This window comes from Hemiscyllium ocellatum, chromosome 18 (assembly GCF_020745735.1).
Source record: "Hemiscyllium ocellatum isolate sHemOce1 chromosome 18, sHemOce1.pat.X.cur, whole genome shotgun sequence".
NCBI lineage: Eukaryota > Metazoa > Chordata > Chondrichthyes > Orectolobiformes > Hemiscylliidae > Hemiscyllium > Hemiscyllium ocellatum.
This window is the reverse complement of record NC_083418.1, coordinates 45,020,594-45,042,191: the sequence shown is the minus strand read 5'-3', so window position 1 is coordinate 45,042,191 and position 21,598 is coordinate 45,020,594. Positions and strand designations below refer to the sequence as shown.

The window sequence follows — 21,598 nt, the reverse complement described above, 5'->3', positions numbered from 1 at the left end:
CGAATTCTGTTGTCTTTCTATAGATCCTCAATCATTATAAGGGAGAAACTAAACAACATGAGTCTATTCCTGGATTATTGAGTGGATGCAAACATGTTGGCTTTATGAACTTCTGTTAAGTTGTTTGAAATTGTTGCTTAACTTTTTTGTCTTCAGCTTTTTAGTAGCCTCCTATATATCTTATCCACAGAATCATACATGAATTGAAATTTAGTGTCAGAACTATGACTAATATTATTATGTGTTTTGTGTTTTTGCTGGAGTGACCCTTTACTGCTTTGGATATCAATATATAAAAGAAACCAAACTAGTCAGTCTTGTTACAAAAGGCCATGAAATAACCTTTCTCATTAAGGCAAATCTTCTAATGTGTCCAATTTCACTCAAAAACCCTGATCTTTGGTGATTTATTTACCTTGCTTCATTCAAGGTCCAAATGTATACATGAGAATAAGACTATGGCAATAGTTTTATTATCTTCATCCTCACAGATCAAATTTACATCCTAAAGGGAACCCGGGTTGGTTTATCCTGGAAAATAGATGGTGTACAATTTGTTTTCCAATGTTGAAAGCATGGATCTAGACTGTGCTCTTCTAATTGTGCGGCACGCTATTGGTCTGGTGCATTGCTGAATTATGACTGACAGAATAAGCCAAAATGCTGCAGAAACCATATAACATTAGTCATTTGCAGAGTGTGAGCTGTTTTATTCTGGGACAATGGTATTGATGGTCTGATTTTATTTTAAAAAAAGACCCTGAATGATAAAGAAATTTTAGAAGAGTTCCTGAATGAAGAACTCCATAAGTTTTCTAAATGCAATTTCTTTTCATTAATTTCTACGAAGCCTAGTTGTGAAACAAAAAACAAGGGAAGTTGGAATTTACTTGGAGTGAATGTCTTGCTAAGATATTTTAGGAAATCCTAAGGGCTTTAAATAGTTAAGAGTTCTGAAGTTTACAGGGGGCATATTTTGGTTCCTCAAAGTCTATCCAGCTTCATAAGACTCAAGCCAGGGGTGTGGTAGGACAATTAACTTTCTACACTGATCAAGTTGTACATTCAGCCTCTGCCCCTTTATCGCAGACTGATCCTCAACAGTTAACATTATTCTTTGTGTTATAAATCACTGTACATTTCTTCTTTCATCAACAATTAAGAATTACTGTCACAAAGGAAAGAAAACAGTACACAGAGAAAAGTAGGAGAGTTTAAATACTGATGGCAGGGTTCCGGAGTAAAGGGATTATAACTAGACCAGTAGCTAAATAGTAAAACAGATTTTTCTGACAAGAATGGAATGCACTAGAGAAGTGCAGTGTCTATATTAAAAAATACCTATGTGCTATATAATTTAATTCTCACTGGAAGACCTGATATAGCCTGGTTACATCTACCAAAGGGATACTGTCATAACGATTATGGTTTTTCCCAGTTATTTTATCATCACCTTGCTGCGTTTTCGGAGTTTGCTTTTACCTTTGCATATGATTACTTGCTGCTGTTCACCAATCAAAATGTCCTTAATAGATTCATCTCTGATTTGATTATCAACAGCACTGACGTCATCAACCTCAGAGCTGACAAGAAAATTCTCTGCTTTAATAGCTAGGTCATCACTTTCTTGGTTAAAATACTCGCAGTCTTCACACTGGACTTCTTCAACTTCAACACCGTCATTCTGGCCACCCATGCCAACCTGTGTGCTTGGCTGATGGTCCAGTGTTTGATATATTTTGCTTTGCCTCATTTGATCTTCCATCGTTTCACTTGAGGAACAATCATCTTCTCTTGTGCCTAATTCTTCTGCTAATTCCTCCGCAGAAAGCTCACTCGACTCAGGAATGTTGGGGTTGGTGTCATGTGGGAAACTATATTCAGATCCACTGCAATTCTGGCATGTTTCCTCAGGATCACCTTTGTAAACAAAATTTGTTGTTACTGGCATCAAAATTGTATCAAAGTCAAATTTTACTTCTGTTTCAGATAACCAAAAAAAGCAGTTAAAGTGCAAGCCATTTTCTTTAAATTCTTATCTGAAATACAAGTTTAATAAAGTTAGTAAAGTTCAGTGAAGTTTAAACTGAAGTTGTTCGCTAAAATAAATTCTGACTCTATGGAATTTAAATGGGGCTTTGTAGTTCTGGTGCTACATTGCTAACTAAAGCCTCCAATATTATGTAAGGAAAAAAGATGTCTTTACCCCTGTCTGAAGTAGATATTAGAAAATTGCATTTGCATATGGATCTACCGCCTGTTACTGGCCAATGTTTCAATGTTGATTTGTCAACTCCAAGCATTGGATGAAGAATAAATGCAAGTCCTCGTCACAATTGCTGCTGTTTGCAATCCCATGATCCCCCATATCCATAATCCAAACTACATCCTTGTCCCTGATCACAATGAAATATTTACACTACATTTTAATTGTCGTAGGTGGCTCTTTGAGGGACATCAATGTGCATTATATGGCATTCTCACTTAAAATAATATAGAATCTGCAACATAGTTTCATACAAAATAAAAATATTGGTTTCTAATGAAGTACATCTTCTACTAGACTGCTTTTGTTAACTACTCTGAATTAATTATTGAACATGCACTATTTGCTGTACCTACTGTAAGTGTTAAATGATTTTTCTCCACCTTCCCAGTCTTCCATGTATAGAGATTCCTCTGCTTCTTTCTCAGGGCTGATTCCTTCAAAGAGCTGCCCTTTCTTAATGACTCGGGTGATTTCCTTCAGATGTCTCAGTAACTTCTCTTCCTGTTCAGTCGTAACACTGGTAATCCTTCACATAAAAAAATGGCATCCTGTCAAACACTGACTGTAGATATGACTCAGTAACATAGAGGTAGAACATGTTATTTCACCAACCATAAATATTTTTATTCTGTCAGAGTTGCAACATTGAAGGAAAACTACAAAGTTGGAGAGATCATGTGATTAGAGACGTAAGGAAAATGGCAAAATGGTGATAACTCTCAGTTTGAATGAGAGTGAGCTGAGAGGTGGTTGCAGCAGGAAGGAAAAGAGATGATAGCTGCTTGGATAATCTCAGTCTTTGGAACCCATGGACTCCTTGAGATTGGAGATTAAAGTATGGATTGAAGGGACAAGGGAACAATGTTGATGATTTTCTTTTAATCACTAAGGAGTTATAGATTGTTGTTGCCCTTTAAGATAATCCTGGAGCCAAAGAAGGTTTGACTGTGAGGAACAAAACTCGATAACCTCTGATGTCCAATCACACTGAATCATAGACCTGTAGGACGTTATAACACAGAAGCAATTCATTCAGCCAGTAAGCTTGCCTTAGATTCTAGAATGGTGTTACAAATAGTCCCATGGCTTGGAAACTTTCTAATATTTTAAAATATCATTTTCTACTCTTTGTTAACATTACATTTCAAAGTCATACAATTACTTTTATTGTTGCCTCTGATAGAGAAGTTGAAGTTCTAACAAGGAAGAGAAAAAATTTGCATTTATAAAATGCCTTTCATGAACAGAGCACAAGATCCTATGGAGCCAGTGAAATAGTTCTTAAGTACAGTGACTTTTTTATGATGAAAACAAGCTTAAAAATGTGTTGCTGGAAAAGCGCAGCAGGTCAGGCAGCATCAAAGGAGCAGGGGAATTGACGTTTCGGGCATAAGCCCTTCTTCAGGAATGGAAACAAGCCAAGCAATTTGCATACCAAACTTTCATAAACAATAATAATATAATGAGTAGTCAATCTGTTTTTATGTTGTGGAAAAAAACTGCTTGCATTTGTTATTCAGTTTAAATTTATATCTTCAGATTACTAACTCATTGATCAGTTGTAATGGCCTTCTCTTCATTTGATTAAAATCCTTCACAGCTTTGTATTCCTATTTCTTATGTATTAAATCTGCTCTTAACTTTCTCTGGTCAAATGAAACGGATCAATGGAATAGATTTTCAACTTTCTTGCCCAGATACCCAGCATCACCTGGGCGAAGTACAAAGAAAAACATCCAAAAAGGAGGGTTGCAGGTTAGTTACAAAACCCAGCTGTCTTTTTTATTAATTTCCATTAATTTTGGATAGATTGTGTCACTGGCATGTGGTCACCTTCACCAGACTTTCCTGTCTGCCCTCCAGCTGGGTAATGTCTAAATCCAAAAAGTAAACCAAAGAATCCGCCACGGTACTTCATTAATATTTCCTCACAACTGAAGCTTCCCAATACCTTTTAAAAGGGAAATGCTTCTTTAAGAGAAATCTCTTTCATGCTCAAAAAATGTATCTCCACCACTACCGCCCCCACCCCCATTATTTAAAACATCTCGTCACTGTACCATGAATGCCTTGGGCTGTTTGTGGGATCAGTGCTCTATTTGTTAAATCAGCTTACAGCTTTGCTGAATGCAGCCTAAGACAAGCGTGAGGACTGAAATAATATGTGAAGGCTATTCATGCATGTCTTAAGGTTCTGAGGATAAAGCTCTGATGATTGTGTTTATTATATTGAAGTAATTGAAGAACTTAAGTGGACCATGTAACTAGAATGTCAAAATTTGCATGAGGAAATCTTAAAACAAAGTAATCAAGATTCATTGAATGTTCCACAACTGAAGAATTTACCAATGTTTCCACTTATTCCAAGTTTTACTTTAACACAAATCAGAACCAAAGCATGAATTTACATGCAAATGATACTTCAGATAAGAAGTATACATATTACTTAAATAGTTGATTCAACAAAAGATATGTCCGTCTTAACCACAAACATTTGAATCACTCTCTTCTTAAATATGGAAATGCAGAGTTACAGGGTTCTACATTCTATATTCTTTTCTCCTGTAGGTTTGATGGGTCTACATACAGCACATGGACTGCAGCAATTCACCACTGCTTGCAATTAAGGATGGACATTAAATGCTGGCCCAGCCAAATATGCCCATGCCCCACGAGTGAATAAAAGGTCTGGGAGCTGACCTAACAACAGCTTTTCACCTTCTAGTTTCAAAGATATGACATGCATCAGCAAGGTACACTGCTGTGAACCCTCTGTCCCTTGGCCCAGTGTTGTTTTGATAGTGGAGCTTTCTAAAGTTCATTTTCAAACAATCTATCAATGTGCCAGACCACAACTTGTCCACTTCTGAGCAAAAAGGAACTTTTCACAATACTGAGCCATTCACAGCTTTACAGATCTTGGCTTGTGTTTAGCTAGTTTGCATATTTCCTTCAAGAGTTCTTGTCTCTTTTTTTTGCCAGACAGAAAAACCTGAGCTTGACCTGAGAATGATTTGCTGCTTCTCTTCACAAGAATTGTGTTCTTCTTTTTGTCTTTATGTTTACATCTGAGTACTTAGTATTTTCACTTTCCAATCCCTTTATATCTGACCCTTCCTTTGTGTTTCAACCAATGACCCAGTTCCTTTCTTAACTCCCTCCTTTGGTCCCACTTCAAGGACAGGCCACCAGGTCACATAAAGCAATATTATTTATTATTCAAGAAAATTACAATTGATCCCTTGACAATTGATGTAAGTTCTTGAAAGTGTTCTTTTAAAATTATATATCCCATCAACTTCTTAAAGAAATTGTAAATTTTTTCTTACTGTACTGTTTCCAATCAAAGGTTATCACAATGCTTAGATTTTGAGATAGGCTAGGTTTATCCTCCTGGCTTCATGAAAATCTATCTGATGCTGCATTTTGTGTCTTATACAGTCATAGGGTTTGTTTCCATGCTATATGACTCTTCAGGCTAAGCAATCCACGCCAACCATGTTGTAAACTAAACCAGTCCCTACTGCCTGAGCTTGGCCCATATCTCTCCAAGGAGAAAGTGAGGACTGCATATGCTGTTGAGTGTTGTACTGGAAAAGCACAGCAGGTTAGGCAGCATCTGAGGAGTAGGAGAGTCGATGTTTCGGCAAGAGCCCTTCATCAGGAAACTGGAAGATGCAGCTTCCTGATGAAGGGCTCTTGCCTGAAACGTCAATTCAAGGCCCTTGTTATTCACCTTATCCATTCCCCTCATGACTTTGTAAACTTTTTTAAGGTCAGCACGGTGTCTCAGTGGTTAGCACTGCTACCTCACAGCACCAGGGTCCCAGGTTTGATTCCAGCCTCGGAAGACTGTCTGTATGGAGTTTGCACATTCTCCTTGTGTCTGCTCAGGTTTCCTGTGGGTGCTCCGGTTTCCTCCCACAATCCAAAGATGTGCAGGAGAGGTGACTTGGCCATGCTAAATTGCCCATAGTGTTGGGTGCATTAGTTGAGGGAAATGGGTCTAGGTGGGTTACTCTTCGGAGGGTCGGTGTGGACTGGTTGGGCCAAAGGGCCTGTTTCCATACTGTAGGAAAACTAATTTAATCTAGTCACCCCTCAACTTCCCATTGTGTCACTAGCCACTAGTTTAGTAAACCAGAAGTTCTGACTCAGGATGACCAGTTCAAAACCCATGATGGATTATAAGGGTAGTCTCAGTTATGGTGACCATGTAAAAAATCATTGACTGCTGCTTTTAAAAAAAATCTGGTTCACTATCGGCACCTACCTGATTAGATTACTTACAGTGTGGAAACAGGCCCTTCGGCCCAACAAGTCCACACCGACGTGCAACCCACCCAGACCCATTACCCTACATTTACCTCTTCACCTAATACTACAGGCAATTTCCCATGGCCAATTCACCTAACCTGCACATTTTTGGACTGTGGGAGGAAACCGGAGCTCCCGGAGGAAACCCACACATACACGGGGAGAATGTGCAAACTCCACACAGTCAGTCGCCTAAGGCAGGAATTGAATCCGGGTCTCTGGCGCTGTGAGGCAGCAGTGCTAACCACTGTGCCACCGAATTAGACCAGAATCAACACTTGAGGCTGCATGTAGTGGGAACAGAATTGAGTTGTCAGAAGGAGCAGAACAGGAAAAGATCAGCAGAGGATTTCTATGCATGACTAGCTTTCCACTTTCTATTTCTGTCAAACCTATCAAGGAATAAAGTTAAAAATCACACAACATCAGGTAATAGTCTAACAGGTTTAACTGGAAGCACTAGCTTTCAGAGCGCTGCTCCTTCGACAAGGGGTTGTGGAGTACACAATTGTACTCCAATTGTGTCTTATAATTGTGTACTTCACAACCACCTGATGAAGGAGCAGCACTCCGAAAGCTAGTGCTTCCAATTAAACCTGTTAGACTATAACCTGGTGTTGTGTGATTTTTAACTTTGTACACCCCAGTCCAACACTGGCATCTCCAAATCATCAAGGAATAACTTTTTATACCATTGCATACCACTAGAGGACATTATCTACAACATTTGATCATGCAAATAATTTGCAAACTACAGTATATGGGTCCATCAGCAGAGGGCACTCCAAATAAAACCTTTTATCTGTTTGTTTTTCTGCATCTTCCAGCATTCTGCCATTAAAATACATAGATTATTTAAGTTTTTTTTCTGCATACATGTCTTCAAACTTTTACTTCATTAAAGGTACTATTTAAATATACATAGTCATTGTTTTGAACATCTTGCTAATTGCTTTTGCTTCTCATTCTCAAAATTTCTAATGAGTAAGTTTTATTTTCAGCTGCCATTTTAATGGGGGCTTAACAGGAGGAGGCTTTCCTTTTGCAGCCTCCATTTCAGGACCACTGAAAGATTAAAATATCAATTGTCAATGTTCTCAGTTATTGATGTGTAGATCTATCAGCAACTTTTATTGAATAGTTAAGAGCATGATTCAGGAAGTTGCTAGATTGCCTCCTCTTTTCAAAAGTTGGGCGGTACCTGTCTCAATATTAATGGAGACTTACTATTGAAATACATGGTAGATTGAGTTGCTCTGTGGCATGGATTGTAAACACTAAGCCCACCATGAAAATGTTCCTTCTTGTGAAAGGATAGAGACTGAGAGGGCACTGAATTAAATTACCTGGTAAAAGAAGCATAAAAATGATATGAGGTAAACTTTTTCATACACAAAATGGTTAGGGTTGAAAGCACTACATGAGAGCAGCTTCAAGGAATGTTCAGTTGAAGCATTCAGAGACGAATTAGATGGTTATTTGAAAAGGAACAATGTGCCGATTTATGGGCAGAAAGCAGGAGAATGTTAGAAGATAAGATGCTCATTTGGAAAGCCAGCACAGCACAGAAACAATGGGTTCAATGGCATCTGTCCAAACTGTAACAGTCTGAAATGTCACTGTCCAGTCCAGTGTAAATAATCACTAATGGCACCATAAGTCTTTATTACTGACAAATTACTCTGTGGAATGTATAGTAACTTTAACCGATTTGAAATGTTATTTCTTTTAGATATTGTTAGAGATTTCAATTATTGGCTGAGAATTAAAAAAGAAAATTACTTTTTTAACCAATCTCTACTAATGCAATCTTTAATTTACTTTCAGTACCTGATTTGACATTGAGTTGTTACTACAGTTGACATTTTATGTTTCAGGTTTCATGCTGCTCATTAATGATTCTTCAATCTGACTGATTAATACAAGGTCTAATTGCTTGTCCCATTCTAGTTAGTCTGTAGAAGATGCTATGCTTTGACAGATGACTGTTCAGAACTTCCAGAAAAAGCCTATTATGATTTATGAGAAAATGCAAGTGGAACTGATGACGACCCAAACCCATTGTGGTAGGTTGAACAAGACTGTCCCATAACTGTGTCCTATTGGTCTCTAACCTAATGTTCCGAATTCATGTTCATGACTTGCATGAGTGGTTAGGATCTGGAATGTACTGCATTATTGTATGGTGGAGTCAGATTCAAACATAGCTTTCAGAAAAGATTTGAATAAATACATGAATAGAAGAAATTTGCAGGGCAAATAGGGGAGAAGTTGTTCTAGCTGATAGGCCCAAGTTGTAATCACTTCATGATTCTATATTTCATTGATCTTGAAATCCTGAACCAGAATCCTGGTCCAATTTTTTTTCCTTGCTAGTATCCAAAACTGGCACAAAACAAGTCCAAAGCTCCTTTGCTGATATCTCATTCTGCATTAAGACCTATTTACTGCCTACTGTTCTTACTGATCTAAAATAGAAGTTCTCATACTTGAGAGTTGATGTTGTTATCCTTCCTTGATATCTGTCTTCATCACAGTCTACGCAAGTTCTCCAAGGCCCTCTCATCCTGAAAATCCTTAGTATTTGGAACTCTGGAATATTATCCATTCACGTATTCTTGTCAGCTATTTCTGCTGCAACTTGGGTCTGCATGGTGACTCAGGGGTGGCACGATGGCTCAGTGGTTAGCACTGCTGCCTCACAGTGCCAGAGACCCGGGTTCAATTCCAGCCTCTGTCAACTGTCTGTGTGGAGATTGCACATTCTCCCAGTGTCTGCGTGGGTTTCCTCCGGGAGCTCCAGTTTCCTCGCACAGTCAAAATATGTACAGGTTAGGTGAATTGGCTGTGCTAAATTGCCCATAGTGTTCAGGGATGTGTAGGTTAGGTGTATTAGTTGGGGTAAATATAGGTTGGGGGGGGGGGGGCTTTGGGTCTGGGTGGTATTCTCTTTAGAGAGTCAATGTGGACTTGTTGGGCCGACGCGTCTGTAGGATTCTATGAACTATATCCCATGTTCTGAAATGTTCTTCATAAACTTCTCTCCCTTCAATCATTTACTCTCGTCCCTTGTGATTGGTATTTCTTTGCAAATTTCTTCTTCAGATCAGTGCATATTTTCTTTATACTTTTTTGAAATACCTTGTGTTGTTACACTTTTAAAAGTGTTGTAAGATAGTGTACACATTCTTCACTATTAACTAAAGTGCATCAAAAATGAAAATGTAAAGTCAGTGCAGTAAATTTATCTTGATCACAGACTTTATTTTTTGCCTAAGGAAACAATTGAAAAAGACACAATGTTTTATTCTATTGCAATGAAAATATGTTTGTATCATTTCATTGGCTGTTACCAATACTAAACATGGACAAATGTCTATAATGAAAAGATTACGTGGTGTAATTAAAGGAGATGAGTTCACAGAGAAAAGAAATTCCTCTGTGAAATTGATCAGCATCGTTCATATTTAAGAGCTGCAGCCATGACCAGATGAGGTATTGTCCAAAGCACTCCTTCTGCCAAAGGGTGCTATCACTGCTTGACCAGTGGCTGCCATGTGTTGAAAGGGCCAGATTTAGCTGTTCTTCTATGCTGCCATCTTTTAGAGTGGCACAGATGCATCTTCTGCAACTCATCCTGTCCACTCTGCTTAGGGCAAGGGGCCACTACCAACTGGCTAACTTGCATCAGGAACAACACCAGCTCAGCAGTAACAAGTACCTCCACAAGGAAAAGGCAACTAACATTCAGCAGGAAGGTGGAAAGATCCTAACATAGAGCCAACAAGCTGAGGATCAACCTGTGACATGCCCAAGCATCAGCATCCCAGAAGCCTCAGACTTGCATAGCAGCTCATTGATTTCTATCCGCATCTCCATGTCAGATGAGCTCCCACTGGACAAGATGAGCAAAAGATGCCAACGGCTGATAAGATGTCTATCTCAGAAGTTTAGAAGAATGAGAGAACACATTACTGAACATTCAAGACCCTTAGGAGCCTTGACAGACTAGATACGGAAAGACTGTTTCCCCTTAGGGGAGATTCTAGGACCAGTGCGCATAATCTCAGAAGAAGGGGGAGTCGTGAATCTGTGGAGTTCTTTATTGCAGAGGGCCTTTAAGCCTGGATCATTTAGAATATTCAAGGTTGATACACACAGATTTTTAATCAGCAAGAGAATCAAACATCCTGGGAAAAGACAGGAAAGTGGAATTGAGGATGATCAGGTCAGCATTATCTCAAGGAATGGTAGAGCAGACTCAGTGAGCTGAATGGCCTGTTTCTGGTGCTCTGTCTGATGGTCTTATTTCAGGTATCCATTGACTTAAAATTAATTTATCAGAGATTAGCATTAGCAACTACTGAGTTTGAAAGTAAACTTCACTACTTTAAAACGACTAAGTAATTCTGCTATTGAAATGTTATGAAAGCACTACTTTAAAAATATTAATGGGTTATTTCTTACTTGTCTGATGCAGTTCCCATTTTCAAAACTAATTTCTCCATGGCCACTTCAGTCTCTTTCAGTTTTTCTTGAAGCTGAGCCAGCTCGTAATCAGCTGCAAAACATTTTATGAGAGTATTTCATTTCTAGCAGACCTGGCTAAACCACATACTTTCAATTTTGCCACCAGCTGTTTAAAAGACTCAGCTCCTAAATAAATCTTGTGCACAAAGGTATTGGCTATAGCCCACATCAGATTACATTAGGCATCCTTATTTTTGCTACTCGACAAATCCAAGTCTAAAGTTAAAATTAATAAATACAGTAAGACAGCGTACAGCACCTCTGCTTCTGGTGATCTAATGATAGCTGGTAACACTGAATTTATAGATGAACTTTAAATAAAGATGTATCTTAATGTACATTACAAATCAAACAGAAAATGTGATCAGTAATTGGTTCTGTCCAGTTCCTGGTAGAGAACTGTGTCTCAATTTGATTGATGCTGAGAATGTTAAGCAATATATACATACTAATTTTCCGCTTCACGTTTCCAGTTCTGGTGCTTCTACATCTCTTCCTTCCTTTAGGACTAGAGGTGCTACTTTTGGATGAGATCTGAAAGACACAAGTATATAAACATTAGATCATGGAAATGAGAAACTTTGCAACATGACAACATTTATATCAACAAGAATGCAGACATCTGTAGCCATGCAGATTCAGAATTATCTGACATTTTGCTTTTTAACAATTAGCTATATCACACTATCAGTAACACTGTGGGACTCTCTAAAAACGTGCAGTCTGGAAAGGCATCTTATTTAGTTTCTGCCTCTTGGATACAATTAGGCTACCTACAGTATGGAAACAGGCCCTTTGGCCCAACAAGTCTACACCGACCCTTCGAAGAGTAACCCACCTAGACCCATTCCCCTACCCTATGTTTACCCCTGACTAATGCACCTAACACTATGGGCAATTTAGCATGGCCAATTCACCTGACCTGTACATCCTTGGATTGTGGGAGGAAACCGAAGCACCTGGAGGAAACCTATGCAGACACAGGGAGGATTGCAAACTCCGCACAGACAGTCACCTGAGACACGAATCAAACCTGGGTCCCTGGTGCTGTGAGGCAACAGTGCTAACCACTGAGCCACTGTGCTGCCCTCAATCATCTTCATCATGCGATGGTAGACAAACGTACTTGGAAAAGTGATTTGATTAATTTTCTTGACCAAATGTTTTCAACAAATTAGTGAATGATTAATTAATTTGCACATTAGATTGCAAATGATGATTATAATTATTTAAGTGAGTTCATTTTATTTCTTCCACCCAGATAGATACTACAGTCACCATCCCCACACACACATCCCACACCCCCACCATTTGTTTCTTAAATGATTCCAAGGTTATTTTGCATTTCAAAATGTTATTACTAAGAGAAAAAGAATCTCTTGAATTTTTTAAACTTTTTTTTGCATTTTATTTGTATGTTTAAATACTGTTTAAACTTGAGTTTCCTGATCCTACTTTCACACGTTAGCTTATTTTGATTTACTGGTTATTTTTGGTTTACTTTCCCATATTTTTAATGCATTGCATACCTTTCAGGACAAGATAAAATATTAAACAGAAGCCCTCTCGGATCAATATAGAAGTTTTGATTAATTTATGTTGATAAGAAGCAGTGCCTGATCAGTATGTACCCCTCAAATAATACTACTAAAACTGATTATTTCAATTTCAGGTTTTTCAGATCTTTGTGAAAGTTAACTGCCACATTTACCTACACTACAATGACGAATACACTTCAAAACCCCTGCATTGGCCATAGACTAAACTGTGGTTGAGAGTGAGGTTATATAAATGCAAGTCCTTCTTTATTTTCTTTAGAGAATCACCTTCTTAAAGCTGAAAAGTCCAAAAAAAATGCAGTCTTTCTTCATTTCTGAGACAATGAAGATCAGTTCTGTGGCCCTGCCATTAAAAGTCTTCAGCTTTTATTTTAATGCCTTGAATGTCACTGAACATAAGAACATGAGAAATTGAAGAAGCAGTAGGCCATTTGGCCATTCAAGCCTGCCCCACCTAATCTGCCTCAGGTCTCAACTCCTCTTTTATGTTAGCTCCTCATAGTCCCGAACTCTATAATATTTCAAAAATGTATTTCCCTCCACTTTCAATACTTCTAGTGATAGAGCCTCCATTACTCTTTGGGATAGAGAATTTCAGACAGTCACTGCATTTTGGAAGATGAAATTCTTTCATGTCTCAATTTTAAATGAGAGCCTCCCTATTTTGTATTGGAAATGGATACAATATTGAGGTGTGGCCTGAGCCTTCAGTGCTTGTAGTTAATACCCTCCTTGTACATGTTCCACAGGGAGCATAATACTCAAGATGTGAGCTGAGTTGGGGACTATGCAACTTGACATGAATTCCACACATGTAAGCTACTACTTTGGTTAGATAGTTCAAAATTCAATTTGCTTTACTGATTGATTTTCTGCAGTGACTGGACATAGTGCCACTTGAGTCCGTATTGTTATCATCTAATATGGCCTGAGACTTAATAGAATGAGAGAACAAGTGATGGATAGATTAATTAAGAGTTAATTGGGTTTGAATTAGTTGTATAAATAGGGGGAGTTAGTAATCAGTGGGGTGTGAGTTTTATGGAGCGTGGCTAACTGAAATAAAACTCTCATACAAAACTGTAGAATTAAATTCTATTTAAATACTGTTATCCTTTGCAGTACAATAGGTATATCTCCTAGGTCTGACTAAATTTCACCTTCAGTTATTACAGCACTATACATGGAGTGTTTGCCTTGTTCATTTTGTTTCCTTAGTGTTTCACTTCCATCTGCTAGGATTCTGTCCAATTGCTTATTGGTTAGGGTCATCTGCTTTAATATTCATCAACCTGTTATTTGCCGTGAATTCTTTGCAATCAGCAGAAAAGAATTAAGCTGGTGAATGCAGAGGTGAAATTTCCATCTATTTTGTTCAATTAATGTTGTTTTGCCTGAGCTGCGGACTCAAAATCCACAGCCATGCAAGTGTGCAATCATCCCTTCCTGGAGACAAGAAAGTAACAGAATTAGCTAGGATGGTGCCCCAAAACTCAAGCTCCTTCCTGCCTCTACAGGTTTAATTTCTAGGTGGGGATGCCCAAGTTCCACCATCTTGACCTACTGCTTATTGAGGCAACTAAAGGGTCAATTCCTGCTTGGGCTACCATTATCTCAATTCCATATAGAATAAAGGAACAGTAGGACCACATGACTGGTAAATCCATCTGGCCAGCCTATCATTTGGGAGACTGGCACTTTTTTTGATCTGTACTAATTTGTCTACCATCAATGTATTGGATGTGCAGCAGATAGGTGGTCAATGAAAGCCACCCCTCTGCTCATGTTTTCAAATTCCTGTCCCCCATCTCCTTGTCACCCCCAACCCCAGCAACCTTCCCGCCTGCCAAACAAAAGCACATACTTGATGTTTTGGCGCTTGCAATCTTGGCTGGCTTTCTGGCAGCTGTCACAGCCTCAGAATTGTAGAGCTTTATAACATAGAGAGTGGACCTTTGGCCCATTGTGTATGTGTTGACAATCAAACACCTCCTTAATGTAATCCCACCTTATGACACTTGTACATTAAGCATTACAAATGTTCATCTATATATTTTTTAAAATCATGTGATGGTTCTGGCCTCTACTACCATTTCACACACTGAGTTCCAGATACCCATCACCCTCTGGGTGAAAACATTCTTCCTTAAATCCTCTCTAAATTTCCTGCCCCCTATCTTAAACATATGCCATCTGGTTTTGGACCCTTTGTGTAGGTAAGAAAGAAAATCTTCTTGGTCGATCTTTCCCCCATATTATTTTGTACACCTCAATTTGGCCTTCTTGGTGACTCCATTAAGCGTGAGAGTGGGATAGCACTTCCAACTCTAGGGTCCTCCAGAGTGCCTGGTCGGAAAAGATATGGTTAGCTCTGCTTTGAAGAGTCAGCTCTTATGATTTATCAGAGTTCAGTGTCTAATTTATAATAACCGTCAAATAAGAGCAAAATACTGTGGGTGCTGCCAATGTGAAGCAAACACAGAAAATGTTGAAGAAACTCAGCAGGTCTGGCAGCATCAGTGCAATGAGCAATAGATTTAACCTTTCAAGTCCGGTATGACACTTCTTCAGCACATTTCAAACCTTATTTCATTGTATACTGATACAAGTTATTTTCTATTCCTAGTTACGAGAATGCTGAATTTTACAAGATGGCTATATTTGGAAATGTACCTTTTCTCAGCTCTGAGACATGCCCATGTGATCTAGTTGTAAATTTGAACAGAAAGTCATTGATGTTGGCTGGCAATTTTAAGAGTGTTTCACAGTATTGCACAGAAAAAAATTAGTTGTTTGAGATGCAGAATGAAAGAATAACAAAAGAAGAACACAGAAGGAATTGTTTTTGAGAATTTAGTTTCCATTCAAGATAAAAGAACTGAACAGAGAGAACTCTTGAAGGGTTAAGGAATGGGGAGTCACTGGGGAGTGACTTATTGGGAAAACTCAAACTAAATGGCACAATTGTCAAAGAACATTATAAAGTTTTCACCAAGAATGATGGGTAGAAGTTAGAATCTGATGGATAGGCAGGAATGGGTATGGAACTATTCCTGTAATATGACATATTTGCCTGGTGTGACACACAGTGAAAGGATTTTGTAAGACATATTTCAGTAAAATATTCTCTCTCCAGTTTGATGTATTAGTTGTCTGTGCTAATGCAAATTCACATTTGATTAAAGTTAATTTCAATGCATTTGTTGCAATAAAATTATAAATTTTTGCCCTGTGATTCTTTCTGTTCATCATTCAGAAAATTTTTCTCTTTTTTTCTTAAGTTATTGGTATCTATAGGGCTTGAAACCCAAAGGGTCTATTTATTTTGAATTACTTATGCCAACTTATGATTTTTAATTTTACATGTAATGGAGTTATCATTTCTCTTCGAATTATTACTACTTAGGAACAACAAGATGCTCATGTTTTCACTTTTGACTCTGGATAATAGAATCTTTCAGAGCATTGATTATCTCATGATTTCATGGTTATTCTCCAGGTCAGCTATGTTCGCATCATTTTTGTTTCTCACCTTTTCCCAGCCTGTCCTCTATCCTGCAAAAACCAAAAAAAGTCTTATTGTAACATTGTTCATTTCCTACTATGAGTAGAATCTTATAATGGTCTGAACAATGTGGACTATGGCACGATTTGTGGTAAAATTGAATGAGACGTCCATAGAGTCATAGAATCATACAGTCTGGAAACAGGCCCTTCAGTCCAACTAGTCCACACTGATCATGTTCCCAAACTAAACTGGTCCCACCTGCTGGCATTAGACCCGAATCCCTCCAAACTTTTCCTATGCATATACTTATCCAAATGTCTTTTAAATATTGTAACTGTACACGCACCCACAAGATTGTCTGGCAGTTCATTCCACACAGAAACTATAGTATGTATAAAAAAATTGTGCCTCATGTCGTGTTTAAAACTTTCTCCTCTCACCTTAAAAATATTCCCTCTAGTTTTGAACTCTGCCACCCTAGGGAAAAGGCCCTTGCTATTGATCTTATCTCTGCCCCTCATTTTATAAACCTCTATGTGGTCACCCCTCAATTTCCTATGCTCCAGTGAAAAAAGGTCTCAGCCTATTTTTATAACTCAAACCCTCCATTCCCAGCAACACTCAGGTAAATTCTTTCTGGACCCTTGCCATTTTAATAATATCCTTCCTATAGCAGGCTACATGCTGTACTCCAGAAGAGGCCTCACCAATATCCTGTACAAGCTCAACATGTTCCACCTCTTAAACTCAATGGTTTGAGCAATGAATGTAAGTGTGCTATACACCTTCTTAACCTGTGATGCAAATTTCAGAGAATTATGGACCCGAATTCCTAGGTCTCTTTGTTCGACAACACTACCCAGGACTCGACCATGAACTGTATAAGTCCTGTGTTCCCAAAATGCAATATCTTGCATTTAACCAAATTAAACTCTGTTTGCCTCTCTTCAGCCCATTGACCCAATTGATCAACATCTCTTTGTAATCTTAAACAACCTTCTTCACTGTCTACTATCCCACCATTTTTTCCTAGTAAGGCTTATCTCAATATTGAGAGCATCTCACTTCATCTTATACGCTTTTGCTGTGTGCTATGGTGAGTTTCTTGCCAGGCAATGGCAAGATGATAATTTGTAGAGACTATACCTTGTTGAGCACCTTGTTAAGATCTTTTTGCCAAAACTAGAGGTTATAAGTTTAAGGTAAGAAGGGAAAGATTTGAAAAGGTGTTGAGGGACAACCTTTTCATGCAGAGGTGGAGGCTGATACAATTACAACATTTGAAAGGCATCTGCATGGGTATATGAATAGGAAGGGTTTAGTGGGATATGGGCCAAATGCTGGCAAACGGGGCTAGTTTAATTTAGGGTATCAGGTTGGTATGGACATATTGAACTGAAGAGTCTGTTAATGTGCTGAACAACTCAATGACTCTGTAATGTCACAACTCATGGATATCTAGTTTCCCATCTTACCAAGTGCACCAAACAAGCTTGACATCAAGAAGTCTTGACATGGAAGTCACAGCAAGTACCAGTGAACTTAAGCTTGCCACTTACTCTGAATAACCTCCATGCTGGATGCCAGGCACCAATATTCCATGTTACAGTCCATGGGCACTGGTTGCACACACCCCACATCATGGACATTGGCATCCTAATATGCACCAGCCTCTAAGAACACATATAGCACATCTCTAATTCATTTACAGGACACTCAGCAGTTCAGTGCTGCACCTCAGGCTACACCAGCAACCATCACTGTAAATCAGCAAGGACAGTGTGTGCTCAGAGGCACACATCCAGCCTGGACTGGATCAGCCTGTATCTCTGGGCTTTTCACTCAGTCTCATTGCACTCACTCACTCTGAGCCTAGCTGGATGCTCACAGCATCCTCACCTTGTTTTTCCATGTCTTTGTGCTTTTTGCCTACTTAGCTAGAAATATGAGGGTCATATATTTCTGCCTTGTCTTGGTATTTAGCACAGACACAAAACAAGAAGCTGGTCATGGTGAGCAGAAGACCTCATCAAAGTCAAGGGAGATAACTTTCACTCAGGAGGCCCTGGCAGAATAAGTCAACAGTAGAATCTGATGCCAATCCAGGGGTTTTGATACAGTCAGGCAGTACTTGGAGCGATAAGAGTCAGAAGTCTCTCATTAGCCTTCTTCCTTCAGAGCAGTGCATTCTTCCTGTTGGCTGAGATCACTCTAATTTGGGTGGCAACTTTAGAGCAGAGTGGCATTATCTGGTGTCTTGGCATCCACTGATGGGGCTGGGGAAAATAAAGTGCACCATCCCATCCAGGAGGACGCAAGTCACTGCCTGAAAAGTGGAGTACCAAGCTCCCCCTATCTACCATGTCCTTGGCAAATATCAGGAACTGTGCAGGGTAGCTCCGGACTGACAATGCTTGTCCAGTTGCTAGTATGGGAGTGTGTGTGTGTGTGTAGGGGGTGTTGGGGGTGGTGGGGGCTGGTGGTGCGGTGGTGATGTACCAGTTTTGCAGCAGAAACCTGGCGAATGGTGAATTGTTCCGCGATTGGCATGTGGTAAGATGGAGATAGAATTGGATGTAAGGGATGACATAGAGGTGGTCAGATAGTTAATGAGGTGCAGTTGGTAAGAAACAACAGGAAATCTTGCCGGCATTTGCAGCAAAAATCCTTTTAAAATCTCAACCCAACTCACACAAAGCCAAAATATGATTTAGCCCTATGTTTTATCTGACTCTTCCTTTCTTGCTTAACCGCTCTCATGACATTTTCCATATACTCCTGCATAAAGATGAGATGATAGCATAATGGTAATGTGACCAGACTAGTAATCCGAAGCCTTCTCTAATGCTCTGGCAATGTGGTTTACACCATGATCATTAAAAGAATTAAAACTAGGCTTGACCATGAAACTATCATTTGTCTCAAAGCCCATCTGGTTTACTAATGTCCTTTAAGAAAGAAAACATGCCATCCTCACCACATCTGGCCTACAGTAATGTGATTTGTTTTGAAATGATATAATAAGTCTCTCAGTCCAAGGGAAGTTGGAGATGGACCACAGTGCTGGCCTTAACAGTGACACCCTAATCCTATGAAGAAGTTATAATAATCCCCTTCATCTCTGCAGACTTCAGAAGTTGAATTTCCTTTTCATTTCAAATCCGTTGAAGTTCACACTACATTAGTCCACCTTTGTATTCACCCTGCATACTGTGCATTATTACTTTAGAATTTTTAAAATTATCTTCTGCTGAAGTATTGTTGAACACCTCTCTCCAGTTAATTTGCTTTAGCAGATCTCTCATTTTATTGATGTTAGTTCTTTCAAAATTATACAAATGACTCCCAGTCCTCTGTAAATGCAATCTTATTAAACTGAAGCATTCTGCCACTGTTATTAGCAAAGATATGCTACGACTACCCTTCCCTATATGTGCTGCTGACCACCTATTAAGATGTGCACTACCTCTTGTGGCTTTGAAGCAATAATGAATTACACTTACCAATCATTCCACACTGCCTTGTAATTCTAATTAATATTTGGCTTATTGAAGTCATTTATTATTACAGATCCTTACTTCATAAGCACCTCTTATCACTTCATACAGAAAACTGCTGTGCTTTTTATGCTAACCTAGCAATTTGTATTATACAATCTATGTTAATGTTGTCATTCCCATATTAAAGATATCTAGCTAAAAACCTATTATTTCACATTTCACAGGACCACATTCTATAGCGTGATGGACAAAATTTTGTTTTGGTCCAATATATGTTTTTTTAATCATCTTAAAGTGGTAGACATTTACATGTTAATCCTTCAAATTTGATTTTAGAAGATACTACAAGCAGATGAAGGTCGCCATTGGTGCAAAGAACTGTGGAAAACCAACTGTTATGACTGCATTTTCTTAACGGAATAAATTGAGAAACAGGTTCTTTTTTCAACATTGTGAATTCCTATAGACTTCTAAAACCCTAGAAGAACCAATAGATGGTTATAAGACTGCACCAAGAATTTGAACAGATTGGTCACAATGTTATAGTCTGTCAAAAGAAAATTGATTGACAGGAACAGAAATTGCTGGTCACAATATTATAATCTGTCCATGGAAATTACGAGTGAAATTTATTGACCAATTAGAAAGCTGGTATAAACAAAATGAAAAAAACCAAAAAAACTGTGGATGATGGAAGTCAGAAACAAAAACAGAAATTGCCAGGAAAACTCAGTAGGTATAGCAGCATCTGTTCAGTTTTGAAGGAGGGTCCGAAATGTTAACTCTGCTTTCTTTCCACAGATGCTGCCAGACCTAAGTTTTCTCAGCACTTTCTGTTTCTGTCAACCAAATTGAGCTGTAATTGTAGACCTTAACTCTCTACAAATAAGCTGGGATTTTAAAAAAATTCAACTTGCAGATGAACCAAGTACAGTACTCGACCAGAAGTCTTGTTTACTTTACATTAAAGTTTTGCATTCAGACAGGATAGTTTTTGTTGTGTGTGTTTGTGTGGCTTTTCGCAGCCAATATATTAGTATTACAGTAAGAAATGAAAAATACTATTTCACCTAGTTTACTTTATTTTTAGTCAACCTTTTTAGCTATGTTAAGGCACATGTCCATGGCAAGGTTGGCTTTAAATTTCAACTTTCTGGGCAAGAGGTGAAGGTAATACAGTGAAGCAATAGGAGATCTAAAAAGGAATGATTTGGTGTAATGATCACAGTATAATCAGGTAATTAGATGGAATTAAAGGAAGAGAGAGATGTTGATGGACAAAAAGCAAATATTGTCATAGAGTCATGGTATTAATAGCATGGAAGAAGGCCAGTTGGCCCATTATGTTAAAGCCAGTCATCAAACATTTACCTACAGGACTCCATATTTAAGCACTTGGCTCACAGCCTTATATACTGTAGCATTTCAAATGTTCATCTAAATACCAGTATACTTTAGATTCTTTATCTGGCTAATGCGTGATTCAGAATAACATTAATGACAATTCCCATCCCAGCTGTCATGATTCGGAGATGCTGGTGTTGAACTGGGGTGTACAAAGTTAAAAATCACACAACACCAGTTTACAGTCCAATAGGTTTAATTGGAAGCACACTAGCTTTTGGAGCGACGCTCCTTCATCAGGTGATTGTGTGATGAAGGAGCGTCGCTCCGAAAGCTAGTGTGCTTCCAATTAAACCTGTTGGTCTATAACCTGGTGTTGTGTGATTTTTAACTTTGTACACCCCAGCTGAGGTAGACTTGAGACTTTAGAGTAGAGGGGAATGACAATTCACCAATGACAAAAAATGCCATGGAAATGGCTTAGGTGTAATATAGCAGACAATGAGCCAAGGACCTTGTCAAAGTATGAAGCAATTATTGATGTTAATAGATTCTTTCAATGGAATTTAAA

The 21,598-nt window shown here is 38.6% G+C and overlaps 1 protein-coding gene across 1 annotated transcript in view; it reads right to left on the bottom strand.

Annotated features, from left to right (window-relative positions):
• Nucleotides 1-1,438: 1,438 nt before the first annotated feature.
• ric3a (RIC3 acetylcholine receptor chaperone a) overlaps nt 1,439-21,598 on the bottom strand; it is a gene marked incomplete at its 5' end in the record, with an annotated part of 28,687 nt that continues 8,527 nt past the window's right edge. Inside the window, 4 exons of the mRNA XM_060838641.1 lie at nt 1,439-1,920; nt 2,623-2,795; nt 11,054-11,147; nt 11,566-11,650. Coding sequence (XP_060694624.1) covers nt 1,439-1,920; nt 2,623-2,795; nt 11,054-11,147; nt 11,566-11,650 — 834 coding nt within the window. The remainder of the gene's footprint in view (nt 1,921-2,622; nt 2,796-11,053; nt 11,148-11,565; nt 11,651-21,598) is intronic.